This window comes from Capricornis sumatraensis, chromosome 9 (assembly GCF_032405125.1).
Source record: "Capricornis sumatraensis isolate serow.1 chromosome 9, serow.2, whole genome shotgun sequence".
In the NCBI taxonomy this organism is placed as follows: Eukaryota; Metazoa; Chordata; class Mammalia; order Artiodactyla; family Bovidae; genus Capricornis; species Capricornis sumatraensis.
Window position 1 is genome coordinate 79,196,082 of NC_091077.1, and position 17,613 is coordinate 79,213,694.

General features: G+C 44.0%; 1 protein-coding gene across 9 annotated transcripts in view; it reads left to right on the plus strand.

Annotated features, from left to right (window-relative positions):
- The window catches only part of TENM2 (teneurin transmembrane protein 2), a 1,060,439-nt gene that overhangs the window by 549,129 nt on the left and 493,697 nt on the right, over positions 1-17,613 (plus strand). For 2 of the 9 annotated variants that reach the window (XM_068980696.1, XM_068980697.1), the window contains exon 4: positions 17,110-17,126. The exons of the other annotated variants lie outside the window; for them this stretch is intronic. In XM_068980696.1, coding sequence (XP_068836797.1) covers positions 17,110-17,126 — 17 coding nt within the window. The remainder of the gene's footprint in view (positions 1-17,109; positions 17,127-17,613) is intronic. 9 annotated transcript variants of the gene reach the window in all.

Genomic DNA, 17,613 nt, shown 5'->3' on the forward strand with positions numbered 1-17,613 from the left:
ACTCTCTTCTTTCACTTCCATCAAGAGGCTCTTTAGTTCTTCACTTTCTGCCATAAGGGTGAGGTCATCTGCGTATCTGAGGCTATTGATATTTCTCCCAGCAATCTTGATTCCTGCTTGTGCTTCTTCCAGCCCAGCGTTTCTCATGATGTACTCTGCATATAAGTTAAATAAGCAGGGTCACAGTATACAGCCTTGATGTACTTCTTTTCCTATTTGGAACCAGTCTGTTGTTCCATGTCCAGTTCTAACTGTTGCTTCCTGACCTGCATACAGGTTTCTCAAGAGGCAGGTCAGGTGGTCTGGTATTCCCATCTCTTTCAGAATTTTTCACAGTTTATTGTGATCCACACAGTCAAAGGCTTTGGCACAGTCAATAAAGCAGAAATGGATGTTTTTCTGGAACTCTCTTGTATTTTCGATGATCCAGCAGATGTTGGCAATTTGATCTCTTGTTCCTCTGCCTTTTCTAAAACCAGGTTGAACATCTAGGGAGTGCTTATTAAATTCTAGGGACTATACAGAGAGCTTTCCATGATTTATTCCATTTACTCATCCCAACAGTCCTATTTACTGGTGAGAGGATGGGTGTTTAGAAAGCTTCAGTTAAATGCCTGAGATTGTTCAGCTAAAAATGGCAGAACTGGGTCTTGGACATAGGCAGGCTACCTCCAGGGCCAGAGCTGCACCACCACCAACCACGTAGATGTTAAACCTCTTGGGTCAGTTGCACCTCCATCAATAGTCCCCCCTCTATCAGTCTTCAGTAAGCTCAAGATTGTAAGTGGGTCACTCCTATGAAAAGTCCCAACCAGGAAGTCACCGGCAGCCACCTCTTCCCCAGGCAGATGAGTCCACAGTACAGGGCGGATGTTGCGGCGGTGTAGGGCACAGTCCTCAGCGTTTGACGCAGGGAAGAGGAGGAGAGCTTCAGACTGTGCAGCACAGGTCCAGGGACTGATGCCTCCGTGTAGCACAGAAGCCCACAGGGGCCAGAGTGGGTGGCGGCCAGGGCGCATGTGCGGGGAGCTCTTCCAGGCTGGGTGGCCCTGACTGAGGGCTTGGACCTCAGAAGGAGCAAGATGGGGGAGGCGGGGGTCCATGCCAGGAGATCGCAGATTCTGCACTTTTGCCTAAGGCCAGCCTGGCTTCAAAGTGAAACTTCCACGGGAAAACTAAATAAAGGAAAGAAAAGCCAAACAGAACAAATTCCCATTTAGTCAGCTTTTACGGTCCTTGGAGGCGCTGTGTTTACGCGAGATCTTAATTATGCCGCTTGTCAGAGGCATCCTCAACTCCACTGTGGTTGAGGGAGCTATTTTATTTTATCTTTTTATCGTTACAGTCAGGAAAGGACTTGGTATGCTGAACCCTACCCTGCATGAGATTCAAACCTGGAATAAAAGAACCTTTCTCTCTTTCCTGCCCCACTGTCCCCACCTCTGCCCTGCCTCCCGTGAGCACCTAATGAGACTTCTGCAGCGTATGAAGGCAGCAGAGCCTGGGTGGCCTTGAACAAAACTGTGATGTCTGGGGGGCTATATGGACTTCCCATGTCCGACCCTGGGACTCCCAGACCCCACGCCCCGTGCCTGTGACTCAGACATTCTGGGAGAGCACTGCCCTGTACGCTACCAGGAGGCTAAGAGTGGGGAGCATGCCCTTAGGATCATGCCTCTGGGTAATATTGGGGAGTTATTTAAGAGTGTAGGTGCACACAGTATTGAATGACTGAATCACACTATAGGGTGAGTCCCACTTCAACTCTCTTAATCCTTAGATTATATCAACGAGAACATGTTTGGTGTTTTTATCTTCTCACTTTCATTTCTTTCTATCTGTTCTTTACTTTGTATGTAGGGCAGGCGATGCTTGTTTTACACTTCAGGCAGTGGTGTAAAATTTTCTTTCCGATGAATGCGTTTCATCAGGAGAAAAAAACAGATGTATAGATGTACTTAAAGAAAACTGAAATCAGTAGTGGTAAAGGTTAAAGTAAAGACAGGGAGGGAAACAGGAAGGACGAAGTTTTGACAAAAGCTTTATTCTAGAGGCCCTGTGTTATGCTGCACTCTAACTCAGCCTGTGAGATGTTGTTTCTGCACATCTCTTCTCAGACATACTCATTTTCAGGGAGTCTTAACACTGGTGACTGGATCTGAGTGGTGACTGGCTCTAACGACATTTTCAGGCTCCTAAAACCAGGATAAAAAGAGGTAGGGGCAGGTGTTGCCATTGAGGGTAGGTGTTGCTGTTGGGGGTAGGTGTTGCCGTTGGGGGTAGGTGTTGCCGTTGAGGGTAGGTGTTGCTGTTGGGGGTAGGTGTTGCTGTTGGGGGTAGGTGTTGCCGTTGGGGGTAGGTGTTGCTGTTGGGGATAGGTGTTGCCATAGGTCATAGATTGCCATGGTCTATGATAACAGTGGTTTATTGGGTATCAGACTTATGAGAGATGTTTGCTTTGTTTTTCTCTATTTAAATTAGGATACCTGAGTCCCACCCCCTAGAGATTCTTTTACAGTGGGACTGGGGTAGGGCCAAGGAATATGCCTTTTAATAACTAACCCAGATCACCACTGAGCATTCCCAGTGGAGACGCTCGATGGATGGAAGTTGGTCCATGTCAGTACCCAGGGTTGTGTGGAAGATGAAAATATATGTGGACTGTGTCATGTAAGTATCAAGCTTTCCGGTGTAAACAGCCCAGACCAACATAAGACATGTGGCAGCATTAGAGTTTGTAATTAGAAATGGCAGAAATAAATCTCCAATTCACGCAGCCCTGTGTTCACCCAACAGCTAAGTAGCCTGTCAATCCCACTGGCCTTCTTGACCTCAGGAGTCTTTTCTGGAAAGTTAGGCTGATGATACTCACCTATATGAGAGTAACACATCTGGCTGGATAAATTGTTTAGGTCTCTCTCTTTTGCACAGAGTGTACTTGTTCCCTTAAAAACTTGCTGTCACCGAAGGCCACTGATGTCATACAAGCGCTTTCTCAGTTCCTGTTTGAGGCTTGTCTTGAGTCAGGCTTTCTTGCACAGATCAGAGAAGGACCCACGCGTCCCTCCAATAGAAGCTTAACAGCCCTTCTCTTTACTGAGCCTGACGAAGCTGTTTACCTTCTGGTTTCTGTAAAACCGATGGGCTTTGTCAAGGAACATCCCTGTCCAGAACGTGCTCAGATTTCATTTCTAGTCACAGACAAGATCCAGGTGACTTGCTTGAGCCTGGCTTACACAGAGTTCCCTTTCAGCACAGACGTTGCGTAACTGGCCCCATCCTGCCTCACACAAAGCCGTGTGAAAATATTTTCAACAGTTAACAAGCAGAGCCTGCAGTTAGAATATGCTCATTAGGCTGCATGTTAGTTTTCAAGTCTTGCGGCTCACGTTGTCTGCTACTTGATTTCCATTGACTTTCGGTTCTGTTGGGCATCAGCATAGGAACCCTGGTAGCCCCGGGATCTTTGCCCCGGGCTGCTGTTTCCTGTGTGTTTTCCAGGAGGCTGGGCTGACTATAAAATAGCACACCTACCCTGTTTGTGTCTCCTGTCCCTTTTTGTCTGGGGGTGTCCCTTCAATCACCAAAAAGGCTTTCTTGATCCTCTAGTGAACGGATTCCTTCAGGAACCAAATTGATTTTAGATGACACTGTGAAAGTTAGATCCAGTAGTCCCTGTAGATGAATGAATGGGCTGATTTCTGGAGTTCATTAGATCTCCCTTTGTTCTAGACATTATTTCTGTGTGTCTCCAAACCACTGCCTTGAAAAATAATGCTCTAATTCCAGATAATCAGATTTCAAATAAAAGCCTTTAGCCAACTAAGTATAGCACTTCCCCCACCCCCTGTATTTTGAAAGCCCTCCATTTGGGGGAAAATATTCCGTTGTCTCTAGGGTCAGAGTGTCCCAGTGCTATGGGGACTGTATTTGTGCTGTTTCACATTTTGTAAAGAAATGATGCTGGCTGATAAAGGAATCATTTATTTCTATCACTTTTTTTTTTTCTTGGTGGCTGGCTGTGAAGGAGTGTTTTCATTCATTCGTCAGTCAATGAGTTAGTAGCGCCTTGAATGTGCCTGGCAGGGTGTTAGGCCTTGAAAAGTACAGTGATAAATCACACCCATTTCACTCCCTAATGGAACTAATAGTTAGTGGGGAATGCCAGTCTTCTGAACAGATAAATACAATGGACCAAGATGAATGGCATGATTAGAGCTGTGAACAGAAGGCAACAGGATGGAGAGAAGACAAAGACTGGACAGATAATGAGATCCTGTGTTGGGGGAGACCCAGGAAGAATCAGGATTGAAACCGAGAGGCAGAGAGCCAGAGATCCAGGGAAGCAAGAGGGAATTGAGGCAGGTTGGAAAATATTGACAGGGAATGAGGGATTGTCTCTTGAGAGGAGGATGAATCTGGCCCATATTTGAGATCTGTAAGTACAGACTGGTAGGGGAATGATGCACGGGGACATTGGCCTAACCTAGAGAGCTGGGTGATGCTGGAAGACAGGTAATGGGTCAGGGCGACGAAGTTGGAGAGGAAAGAAAGCACGGTAAGTGTGGGACCCTTTTTGAGTCAAGGCCCCTGGGACTTTGATGAGGCATGCAGGTTAAGACTGATCACATCTTCACACTTAGCATTTCTTCCAATGCATTTGTGCCCCTTCAGTGGCTCCTCCTCGACAGGATGTTTCCCTCTGTGTTACGAAGAGCATTAAACAACACGGTGACCTAGAATAACCTCTTTAGACCTTATTTTGACCATGCTTTGTGCACATTCATTGAATCTGTCCAGTTCCATGAAATGTGTGGTCTTCTTAGGTAGTAATTCATTGAGTTTCAGATTTGAAAGGTCTGTCTTCCTCCTCTAGGCATCTCAGAATATTTGTTAAAGGATGACCAAGATGACCCTTATGGCTTGAGATATTCATACACTTACACACTGGGCAAGGTTAACGTTATTTGAAGCATCTGGCGAGAGACCTCTCTGGCCATTTAAATGGGTTCTTCTTGATTCCCATTACAGTGGTCAAGCACTCATGTCGGTCTGAGTGATCGTAAATGCTTGGTAGTACAACCTTAATGTCATCCGCATAAGGTTCATACCTATCAACCTTCATTCTTTTACTATGAGACTGTTATTTCCTGGCATGCCACATATTAGCTTGCATGAGTCCTAGAATTGATGGCATATTAACCCTGCATATTCAAAGAAAATCAAATGAGTACTTGGAGGAACAGTTGCCAACTGCAGGCAATGGAGACTTCAGTGCAGATAATGCTAAATACTGGATGTGGGAGGCATTAGGGAGAGCCTGAGGCATAGATGAGAAAAGTGGCAAATCAGTAGTTGCTGAAAATCACTACTTAATTTTATCAAATTCTCCACCTCTTACACAGTGAACATCAAACCCGCCTGCCTGGGTCAGGTATCTCTTCTATGGCCTTGTACCTGGGAAGATAGAAAGGAGGGGAGAATCCGCCTCTGTTCTCAGGATCTGGCACCAGAAATTCTACCAGTGAAGTCTCCTCCAGGAGCAGTAGTGTCCTGTGCATATTCAGCTCTGTCTACCTTTGCCTTACTTACTTTCTCTGTTCCTTTGAACAGAGAAAGATTTGAAAGTAGATTTTGATTAATGGAAGATTTAAAGAGTATTAGGACATCTTGCAGGAGCAAACTGGGAAGAAGAGTCTTCAAGGAACTTGAAAATGAGCCAGTAGCAGGCTTGCCATTCTCAACTTCTCTTCGTTTTCAGGAGAGCTCTGCTTCCTGTGTTGAGATCAGATCATGGTTTAGGAAGCACTGGCTCCGATGGAACTCCAAATTTTCCCTTACCAGGACATAGATCTGATAAGTTAGGGTTTACCAAAGTAATGTTACTGTTTAAAACAAAGGGTTTATCAAAAATGTTACTGTTTAAATCTGCATACTTATGATTCAAAGTTTAACTTACTTTTTCTCCTTTCCTCCCTTCCTCTCTTCTCATTTCTTTATTCTTAAGTTGCTGTGTCTCTTTATGGAGGTATAATTTATATACCAAAAAACTCACCGACTGTAAGTCCTAGATTTAATGATTTTCAGTAAGTTTATACAGTTGCACAATCATCCCCAAAACCCATTTTTAAAGTTCTTCCATCATATCGGAAAGTCCCTCTCTTTCATATCAGAAGTGCCTGCCCAACGTGTTTTTATATAATCTACAAACCCCTCCACAGTTAGATGCTGATGCTGCTGCTAAGTCACTTCAGTCGTGTCTGACTTTGTGCGACCCCATAGATGGCAGCCCACCAGACTCCCCCGTCCCTGGGATTCTCCAGGCAAGAACACTGGAGTGGGTTGCCATTTCCTTCTCCAATGCATGAAAGTGAAAAGTGAAAGTAAAGTCGCTCAGTCGTGTCTGACTCTTAGCGACCTCATGGACTGCAGCCTACCAGGCTCCTCTGTCCATGGGATTTTCCAGGCAAGAGTACTGGAGTGGGTTACCATTGCTTTCTCTGACAGTTAGATGATATGTTCTTTATTTGAAAACCATGGAAGCATGTTTTGAATATCTTATCATAAAAATGTATTTAAACTGATTTTTCTAGCTTCTATTATACTATTATAATTTCTGTGACATGAGAAGAAATAAGGGGAAAGATGGTCTTTTACAATGACGAGGCCAAATTTGCAGAGCAGCTCCATTTCTTTGTACTTTGATAGCCCACACTGAGATTTGAAGTACAACTTTGTGTGCATGGCAGAAGAGAGGACCCACTTTTTGAATTATGTGCCTTATACTGAAGGTAGCAAGCCTTTGTGTATGCATGCTCAGTTGTGTCCACCTCTTTTGGGACCCCATGAACTGTAGCCCATCATGCTTCTCTGTCCATGGGATTTTCCAGGTAAGCTGGAGTGGGTTGCCATGCCCTCCTCCAGAGGATTTTCCTGACCCAGAGATCAAACCCTCATCTCTTGTGTCTCCTGCACTGGCAGGCAGATTCTTTACCACTAACACCGCCTGGGTAAGCCTTTAGTTGCCAGTGAATTGCAAAATAATAATAACCATCTCGGCTACTCATTGACCATATCTTCTATTTTATTCTCTTCACATACATTATCTTGTTTAAGCCTCACTGTGAAGCCTCACCCTGGGCTCTCTCCCTTCATAAAGATTAGAAAACTGAGGTTCTGAGAGATGGAATGCATTTTGTCAGTCATTCCACAGCAGATGTCAAAGCTAGGAACGAAACCCAGGTCTGTCTCACCACCCCACCCCCTCCTTTCAAGGTCATACTTCATTCCAACTCTAGACAAATGAATCAAGGCCCAGCAATCCAGGGGCAGCCCAGGTGTCAGCAATCTGCTTCCAGTGCTAGAAAAAGACACGTGGCCCTATGGAAAAAGGTATGCTGACATCACACTTAACAGCCATTCAAAAATAGATGTGAAGAGAAGAGTGATTTAAGGCAAGAATCCTTATGGCTGGGGAAGTCCTGAGACATTGTCCTTTGAGCTGCGTGGCGTTTGAGTCTCTGAGTGAGGGGGTGAGACTGTATGGAGAAGCCTGCCCGACTCATTTTTGACTCTCTACCTGGGAATGAACTGCACAGATCTGTGGGAATGCTTCAGGAGGCATCACCATCTGCCAGCTTGAATAAACTCAGAGTAAGTTATGATTATATAGCAACTTGGGGGATGTAAGAGGGGCATTGTCTGAAGTCATCTCTCCCTTAGCTAACCACTGAGTGTGCCCTCTCATCGCCACTTAGCACGTAAACACTGCCTTGTATTAGACTGTTTTCATGTATGTTTTAGCATCTATCCCTGTGGTTCTCAAACTCGGTTAAGCACAACAGTCAAGGGAACCACTTGCTGGAAGAATAGGTTTCTGGTCTCCTGAGAAACTTTTCATGTAGTTTTGAATTAAGGCTCAGATAACTGTATTTTTTAAATAAGGCTTTCTTGTGAATCTTAAATGGACCATATTTGTGATTTGCTGTCCTTTACAGTGGTTAAATCCATAAGGATATTTTGCTTCATGCAAACTAAAAAAGCAGAGAGCTTGGCATAAAGTTCAATAGAGATTTGTTGATGGAAAGAGGGAATGAATGAATATTTTAATTTCCTTGAGGTCGGTGATGATGTAACTTACCTCTTACAACGGTAGTAAGTGGTGATCGATAACTACGTATTGATTGATTAGCTCTAAGTCTGTTTTATTTTTCCTCTACCTTTGCTCAGCACTGGGGAAGTGGCCACGAATTTGCTTCAAGTCTTGAGTTCTAGAAAGCCTGATGCTTCTTCAGTGAGGAGAAGTGCAGGCTAGAACAGCCAGGAGATGATTTTGAGTCATTTCAGGAGTTCACTTACCCTAGAAACCCAAGGAGAAAACCAATTCCCACATTTTGCAAGTTTATTTTGCTGTAGTACAGTGAATAATTGTCCTGAGGGGACTAGATAGCATCAGAGAGTATTAATCTTAGATTTTCATTTCCTGTAAAATAACTTTCCACTTATTACATTCAGTGAGAATACTTTGAGTTTCAGGAAATATGCATATTTTATCACAGACAGTCCTAAGTGTGTTCTGAAATATATCTGAAGCTCAGGAGTTAAGAGGGGCAGCTATGGTCAATTGAGTAAGCCAAGGGGTGCCACCCTTGGCTGAGGAAAAACTGAGAGTAGATATAGGACCAAGTTACCTTGGTCTGCACAGCCAGCGTATCATTGTTTAATCTTAGGATCATTGGGCTTTAATTTTTTTTTCAGTAGAACAATATTGAAAATCAAAATGACTATAATAATAATAATTAATGGGCCTGTATTCATCAAGCCCCTAAGTTCCAGATATTATACTAAGCTCTTTCACACATCATGCTGTTTAATTGATTCTTTACAAGAACCTAATGAAATAATACAATGAATTACAAATGAGAGTGTCTCAGTGAAGATTAGGCTTAAGAAAAAAAATTTTTTTTTTTTTGCTCATAAAACTGAAAAGGAGTCCAGGGGTACCTTTAGACAAGTTAGATTTTAGGGGCTCAAATGATATCATAGGGCCCTTGTCTTCTATGTTGGCATCTTTCCATGATAATAAAGATGAGTACCAACAACCCCAGCTTCTGTGGTAGGAAGACTAATCCCATGGAAAAGGAGACTCTCTACCTGCAGAGACAGGAAGTCCACAAGATCACTTCATTTTACATCAACTGCAAAGTTTAGAAGTCCCCACCATCACCTTCACTTTTGATTATTTGCTAAAAGGACTCACAGAATCCACTGTCAGCTGTGATACTCATCAGTTCAGTTCAGTTGCTCAGTCGTGTCTGGCTCTTTGTGACCCCATGAATTCCAACACGCCAGGCCTCCCTGTCCATCACCAACTCCCGGAGTTCACTCAGACTCACGCCCATCGAGTCCGTGTTGCCATCCAGCCATGTCATCCTCTGTCGTCCCCTTCTCCTCCTGCCCCCAATCCCTCCCAGCATCAGAGTCTTTTCCAACTTTTCACGTGAGGTGGCCAAAGTACTGGAGTTTCAGCTTTAGCATCATTCCCTCCAAAGAAATCCCAGGGCTGATCTCCTTCAGAATGGACTGGTTGGATCTCCTTGCAGTCCAAGGGACTCTCAAGAGTCTTCTCCAACACCACAGTTCAAAAGCATCAATTCTTCGGCGCTCAGCCTTCTTCACAGTTGAACCCTCACATCCATACATGACCACAGGAAAAACCATAGCCTTGACTAGACGGACCTTAATCGGTAAAGTAATGTCTCTGCTTTTGAATATGCTATCTAGGTTGGTCATAACTTTTCTTCCAAGGAGTAAGCGTCTTTTAATTTCATGGCTACAATCATCATCTGCAGTGATTTTGGAGCCCCAAAAAAATAAAGTCTGACACTGTTTCCACTGTTTTAGTTAGGGTTTATTTACATAAAAGGATACAGATGAAATTAAGTCACAGGAAGAAACTCATGGAACATCATGGAACATAGTCTAGGGAATTTCTAAGAGCAAAGCTTCCAGTTGGGTACCCCCAGCACAGTCATTGATAACACCAACTTTTCCAGGTAACCATGTGTGACAGTAGACCTGGAGTACTGCCAAGCAGGGAAGCTCTCCCAAGTCTTGGCGTCCAGAGTTTTGTTGGGCATCAGTCACAGAGTCGTGATTGACCACCACATGCTGACCTTCAGTGTCTAGTCTCCCCAGAGGTCAAGCTGATAATCTTGTGGTTCAAAGCTCCCACCATAAATCACATTGTTAGACTACTTAATGTGACCCAAGGCCCTCCAGGTAAACACAGGCTTTTACTGGGCAGAACATTCCAAGGGCTTTAAGGTCACCTCTCAGGATCCGAGGAAAAAGGCCAGACTTCTTTTTGGGTACGGTTAACTCTTTACTACACAATTCCCCTACTGTTCCATTAACAGCCCTGGTCTCCATTGGTGTTACGAGCCCATACCTGAATCAATTGCCCTGGCCTGGAGGGCAAACTATCCTATGTACTGCCACCTATCTGCCCAGTACATAAAAACAAGAGCAAGGAGTGGTAGTTCTCCAAGAAAATTGGACATTGATCAAGGTCTTTTCAGTAGCAAATAAGAGGATGAAAGTCTAAGTAGTAAATAAGAGGATGAAAAGATTCCACAGAATAAGAAAAATACAAAATTCCTTTTATTTTGACTTCATGAGATGTCATTAGCAAGTCTATGGGAAAAGGGACTAAAGGAAACTTAAGATAAATGTAGTTTTTTGAAAAGAGAAATAATTTCTTAAAATATGGCATGCATTATTTAAGAAAGAGCAGAATAATAGCAAGGCTCCATGTGTGACTGTTCGTGCAGATTTCCCACCAACAAAGAGATGTCTGTCTCATTTCCCTAGAGCATCATGGGAACCACCTAGAGCAGTGGTTCCCAGGCTTGCTGTACACTAGCATCATCTGGGGAACTTTTAAAGTCTCAGTGCCCAGGTCACACCCCATAGCAGTGAAATCAGAATGGCTCGGGATGGGATCCAGGCATCTGTATTTTTAAAAGCTCCCTAGGAGATTCCAGTGTGAAGGAGTTTGGAAACATCATGATAGGATGTTTAAGCAACACAAACACCACTGCTCTGACACTATTTTCCAGTATGGGCAAAATTATTTAATTAAAAGAAAACTACCCAACCACTAGTCAGAAGAATTATTTTCCAAAATTAGTGGGATGTAGATGGAGGAGCCTGGTAGGCTGCAGTCCATGGGGTCACTGAGCTACTTCACTTTCACTTTTCACTTTCATGCATTGGAGAAGGAAATGGCAACCCACTCGTGTGTTCTTGCCTGGAGAATCCCAGGGCCGGGGAGCCTGGTGGGCTGCCGTCTATGGGGTCGCACAGAGTCGGACATGACTGAAGCGACTTAGCAGCAGCAGCAGTACAAAATTGATGTCAGAGATAGCTGAGTTCAAACCTGGCTTTTATATATACTAGGTGTTGGATCTTGGGCAAGTATCTTAGCTTTTGAGGTTCAATTGCGTCATCTGTGAAACAACTGATAACTTCTACCACATGGAACTTCAGAAAGAAAATATGGAGAAAGTGCCTGACATAGCAAATACCAATTCTCTATTTTATATCCTTACATTTATTTTAAGAGTGATAGAATAGAACCCCTTTCTCTTATTTATCTACCTTTCAGACATTGTTGCTTTGTGTTTGTTGTTCTTTATTTTTAACATATCTATATAGAATCAAAAAATTATGTCTCAGTGATGCAAAGGTTGGAAGGTTCTGTCCTTAAATATGATTATTCCCTTAAGTATTGGAAGTCCCTTGAGAAGGTAGCCCATTTATTCAGTCATTTTTTTCCAGGCAAGATTTATTAACTCTCTATGACAATAATTCAGCAATTCTAAAATATACTCACTTGCAAATAACTCATTATTACCTTATATATGAAGAGAAGAGAAACCTTTGCCAGTTAAACTTATGCTATAATTTGCAAAAGGGATTCCTGTTTCATACACGTTCCAATGAGCAAGGAAATGCATATCACAGATGTAGTGTAGTCCGGGATGCTAGGCTTCAGAGCTACACATGATGCTGATTCAGTCCCTGGAGGCCAGAAAGCACCAAGGTCCACATGCGGCTTCATCCTCTCTCCTTAGAAAAGTGACTCTATTTCCATCAGAAGAACATTTTTTCTCATGCCTCTCTTAGATCATTAAATATCCTACGCTGATCATCATTTCACCTTTGCAAAATAGAATGACCTGTTTAAATGGTCCCCATTTTTAAATCATTTTTCTCCAAATGGGGCCAATTTTAAATGGCTGAATGCCCTCCCACCTAGGGAAGGGAGAGTGAAAATGGCTCGTTATTTCAGCAGATCACACAAGCCTTGATAGAGGAACGTAGGAGGTGGGAAGCCGGAATTTAGTTTGATGATCACATGATCTTTCTTCCTCAAACCTTCCCATTCAACTGAAGATTTTGGGTTATGATCCCAAATGAGTCAAAATAGGAGCTTGGAAAAAAAATTTCTGAATAGCGCCTTTGCTCTATTCTGTGTATACTTAATACAGATTTGCCCCAGTTCTCACTCCTTACATTAAAGCTGACGTACCCAGAAATGTGCCTACATTTACTAGCTTTTTTTTTTTTCTTGGTAGCTGGCTAAATATGTCCCCAAGTGGAGGCAAGATATTTGGAGAGATTTTGAGAATAAGTGAAATATAAGTAATTCTGACTCAAGTCACCGAAATGCAATCATTGTATTTAGTTTGGGAAATTAATTTTTTGATGACAGGGGAAAAAAAAAAAAAACTCCAGAAAAAGACAAAAATAATATCCACTTCAAATCCAAATGAGGATCCCACTAATAGCATCTTGGTGTGTCATGCTGGGACCCTGGTCCAATCAACAGAGCTTTTCTTTTGAAGGTAAGCAATTTAGAGAATGAATCGGCTCTGCTGTCTAATAGGCGGATGGGTGCCAAAGTTAGATCTTTAAGGAAATAATCTTATTAGTCCCTCTTATTAAGGAGGCCTCTGCAGTGTGTAGACTTTGAACCTTCCTGATAAAAAGTAGGTCTTGTCAAACAGCTCACAGCTCCTAGAGAAAAGGTTGAACTTTGTTGGTTTAGATCATCCAATCCAAATGCAAACATGTTTCTAAGCTCTGTTTGCATACTCGGGGAGAAAAAAAGACTTCCTCATTTTCCCTGACTCTGACACTAATAGTATTCCAAGGGAATGGCAGCTCCCACGGAAATTACTAAATCGCTGTGTTAATGGCACAGGCAGAAAGGCAAAAGTTTCCTGCGTATCCTGAAAGTCAAAGCTTCCCGTTGTCATTGTTTGGGTCCTTCTATTTATTTAACTCTTCATTTTTTTCTCTTAATGGATCCTGGACCTTCCGTTTCTCTGCCTTTCTATCTCCAAGCTGATCCCATCTGGAAGTTGTAAGGCTGAAATTTTTTAACACCATTTTTTTTTTTATACATACCAGTAATATTTTTTAATTGGAGGAAAATTGCTTTACAATGTTGGATTGGTTTCTGCCATACAACTCGAATCAGTCATAATTACATGAATATATCCCCTCCTCCTTGAACCTCCCTCCCCTCCCCCATCCTGCCCCTCTAAATCACAGAGTGCCTGACTGGGCACTGACTTGTGTTGTACAGCAACTTCCCACTATCTATCTATTTTACACACAGTAATGTATATATAACACCTTTTTTAAAATAGGTACATTTGGAGAAGGGGAGGGTGGGACGATATGAGAGAATAGCACTGAAACATGTACATTACCATATGTAAAGCAGATGACCAGTGCAAATTTGATGCATAATGCCGGGCACCCAAAGCTGGTGCTCTGGGGCCACCACAGGGATGGGGTGGGGAAGGAGGTGGAGGGGGATTCAGGATGGGGCACACATGACCACACATAGCTGACTCATGTCGATGGATGGGAAAACCACCACAATATGGTAAAGTAATTAGCTTTCAATTAAAATAAATTAATTTTTAAAATAGGTGTATTTGTTTTATTCGTTTGTTTTTCTAACTGCCCTGCGTGTCGGATCTTAGTTCCCAACCAGGGACTGAAACCACACCCCCTACTGGGCCACCAGGGAAGGCCTCGTGAGGCCGAAATTTTGACAGCTTTGCCGTTTTCATTGCTGGAGGGTTGACGTTGAGTTTATAGGATTACTGCTCTCCAGGAATACTTTACTACATAACCAGGCGGAAGGTCAAGAGAGAGAGAGAAAAACACTCTTAATTAAATCAGGAAGGACTGACTTGTGCCATCAAGCACGGGGCGCCTTCAGGCAGGGCCCAATGCTCGTATCCAAGAGCAACAATTGGCCCCAGTCAGGAGCCGTACTTGCCATTGCTGGGCCACAAAAAAAGTGCCATTGAAGTGAGCCACTCCTTGAAGAACTGGCTTCGTTGTTTGCTTCTATCCTGCTAGTAAGGCCCTTCTCGAATCAGATTAAGGGAAGATGCTATAACTCGGAGGTTGATTAGAGTAATGGAAAGAAGGGAGCCACTCTTGTCTTGCCTCTGCTGCTTCTGCTCCTAGGACATGTGGCTTCTGGGAAGTAGCCTGGTAGGTAATACAACCAGACAGTGGTGCCCAAATAGAATTAAAAGAGAGTGTGAGAGCTAGTCTACTGGGAACAGAATCAAAACGAGCCTCACCCCAGGCTTTTGCGTGTTGGGTCCCTGAAGTACTTAACCAGGCTCCGTGTTGAATTCTCAGACACCCAAACTGCTTTTGTCTGTTTTAGCTCAGCACATCCTATATGAGACCTACCACTTGCCAAACAGTGGCAAGATATTAGTGGTTTAGCAAAGTCATAGACAGGAGCTTCATGTCTATTAAGAGCATGGAAGCGAATACTATAAATGTGAGGTGGTTTAACTCAATGATGAGGCAATACTTATAGCTTTTAAAAATTACTGAGCAGCTGCTTTGTGCTAGTCACTGCTTGGAGTGCTTGAGAAGGAGCTTCCCAGGTGGTGCCAGTGGTAAAGAACTTGCCTACTGATGCAGGAGACGCAAGAGATGCCAGTTTGGTCCCTGGATTGGGAAGATCCCCGGAGAAGGGCATGGCAAGCCACTCCAGTACTCTTGCCTGGAAAATTCCATGGACAGAGGGGCCTGGCAGGCTACAGTCCATGGGGTTGCAAAGAGCCGAACATGCCTGGGCACATACGCACACACACATGTGAGCGGGGACAGCTCATTTAATGTAAAGGTTAGCTTATCATGCCTGGACACAAAGGCATGTGTGGAAAATCTCCCCAAAGGAGGAGTTTCAATGGATTTTGAAAAAAAAGTATGGAACTATTGCATACGTTTAAGAAATAGAAGAATCCAAAAAAAAAAAAAAAAGCCTTGTTAAATAGAGAAAATCTCAGATATAGAGGCTTAAAGTGTAACGTAAGATGAAATCATTTAAGAAATATAGTATTCCTGCAGCATAAAGCAAAAGGCAGGTGGTTGAGAAGGAGCTGAAGGTCATGGGATGGAATGAAGGTTTTGTCCTATGAGTGATGGAGCTACTGAAGGATTTTAAGGTAGGGATGATGATCTGATTTCCATTTAGAATTGTTTCTATTTCTGTTGATGTAATAACCATGCCAGTTTGCCCTGTAGACCGCCCTTGGAAAAAAAAAAAAAAACACCTCCCTCGAGAGTGGGCAACACCCTGGCAAAGATCCCTGTGTAGAACTCTCCCAACTTTCCATTTGTTGACCAGAAACGGAAGGAATGAAGATTTGTATTTTTTATTTATCGGTGAATGCCGCTCATGGAATCATAATGCTTCTGTATCAAATCTAATGTCCTAGGATTTCTTAGAAAACATTACCTTAAGGGGCAACCTGAGTGTATCCCAGGCTTCCTTTGTGGCTCAGCTGGTAAAGAATCTGCCTGCAATGCCAGGGAAGATCCCCTGGAGAGCAGAAAGGCTACCCACTCCAGTATTCTGGCCTGGAGAATTCCATGGACTATATAGGCCATGGGGTCGCAAAGAGTCGGACATGACTGAGCGACTTTCACTTTCACTTTGAGTGTATCCCACTAAGTGTCTGATTATGTCCATGGAAACGATTATGTCCATGGGCAGTTGACTGGAGCAGACATGAAGGCCTATCCGCCTTTTCCACTAGGCTTGTGTCTGAGGACGTCTGGTCTCATACTTAAAGGTTGAGGAAAGCCATCTTGCTGAGCTATACCTGCCTTTGATGGCCCAGTAGCATGACTAAGTGTTAGTCGCTCAGTCATGTCTGGCTCTTTTCGACCCCATGGATGATAACCCGCCAGGCTCCACTCTCCATGGAATTCTCCAGGCCAAGAATACTGGAGTCGGTAGCCGTTCCCTTCTCCAAGAGATCTTCACAACCCAGGGTCCCCTGCATTGCAGGCAGATTCTTTACTGGGGAAGTATGACTAAGAACCAAGGCAAATGAGAAAGGCAGGGGAGGGGGACGAAGCAGAAGCAGTAACATGTGTGAGCCACGGCAAGGTGTCCAGGATGGTACTCAGGCTGGTGATGACGTCCCCAAGCACAGGGAGGGTGCGCGGGTCGCGGTTAGGTGATACTGTATCAGACCAGCAAGTTACACTTATATCTTCCCTAACCATTGTGCCTCAGGTTAAAGTCTCCTGCATGCTTCTGTGAAGTAGCTGCTGAAAATGCAAAGGTTTATCTCCCACTGTGGAAAGTGTCAGTTTCCTGCAAACCCTTACTGTGGCCAGTGGCTCTTGTTCCTTCACGAGCAGGGCCTGGACCCTCCATTCTGAGGAGGACAGCGTGCGTCCCAGTTAGTGGCGGTGGGGATGATGTGAGACTGTCTAAGTCTCTGAAATGTGTCCAAAAGTGAAAGTAAAGCTGTTAAATGCCTTGGAAGGTCTTCAGTGGATGGAGAACTACTATATCACTGCCCGGGATTCCGGAAGGGAGCTGCTTTACCAGAGAGCTTAACAGTCATAAACCCTCCATCCCACACACACAGAGAACTGAGCTAAGCCCTGGGAACCTCTCTGCTATGATGGGAAGAGCAATGGAATGTTGAAAAAGCGGGGAGACTACATGCTGTTGAAATGCTGGATTTTACCTCTGAGCTTCCAACCAGGGTAGCGTCTCCCTCTGTCCCCTCATGTGGTGCCAGTGCATGAGCACTAAGTCGTTTCAGTCGTGTCTGACTCTGTGCAACCCCGTGGACTATAGTGCACCAGGCTCTTCTGTCCGTGGGATTCTCCAGGCAAGGATACTGGAGTGGGTTGCCATGCCCCGCTCCAGCGGATCTTCCCGACCCAGGGATCGAACCCACATCTCTTAAATCTCCTGCCTTGACAGGCAGGTTCTTTAGCGCCTCCTGGGAAGCCCCAAACAGTTTCAGGGAACATAGCAAACATTCTGTGGACAAGAAGCAGAGAACTGAGGCCTCCGCTTTCCTGGCTCCACATTCTGGGCAGTGCCAAGTGGAAGTGTCTCCTCCCTCCCTGCCTCCCAGGCTGCTCGGATCTCTGTCCTCCTCGGTCACGTCAGGCCTGCAGCGCCTTCCTAAGTCCCAGCCACAGCCAGCTTTCTAAATTGAGAAGGTGATGAATTTTTAAATTCTTGAA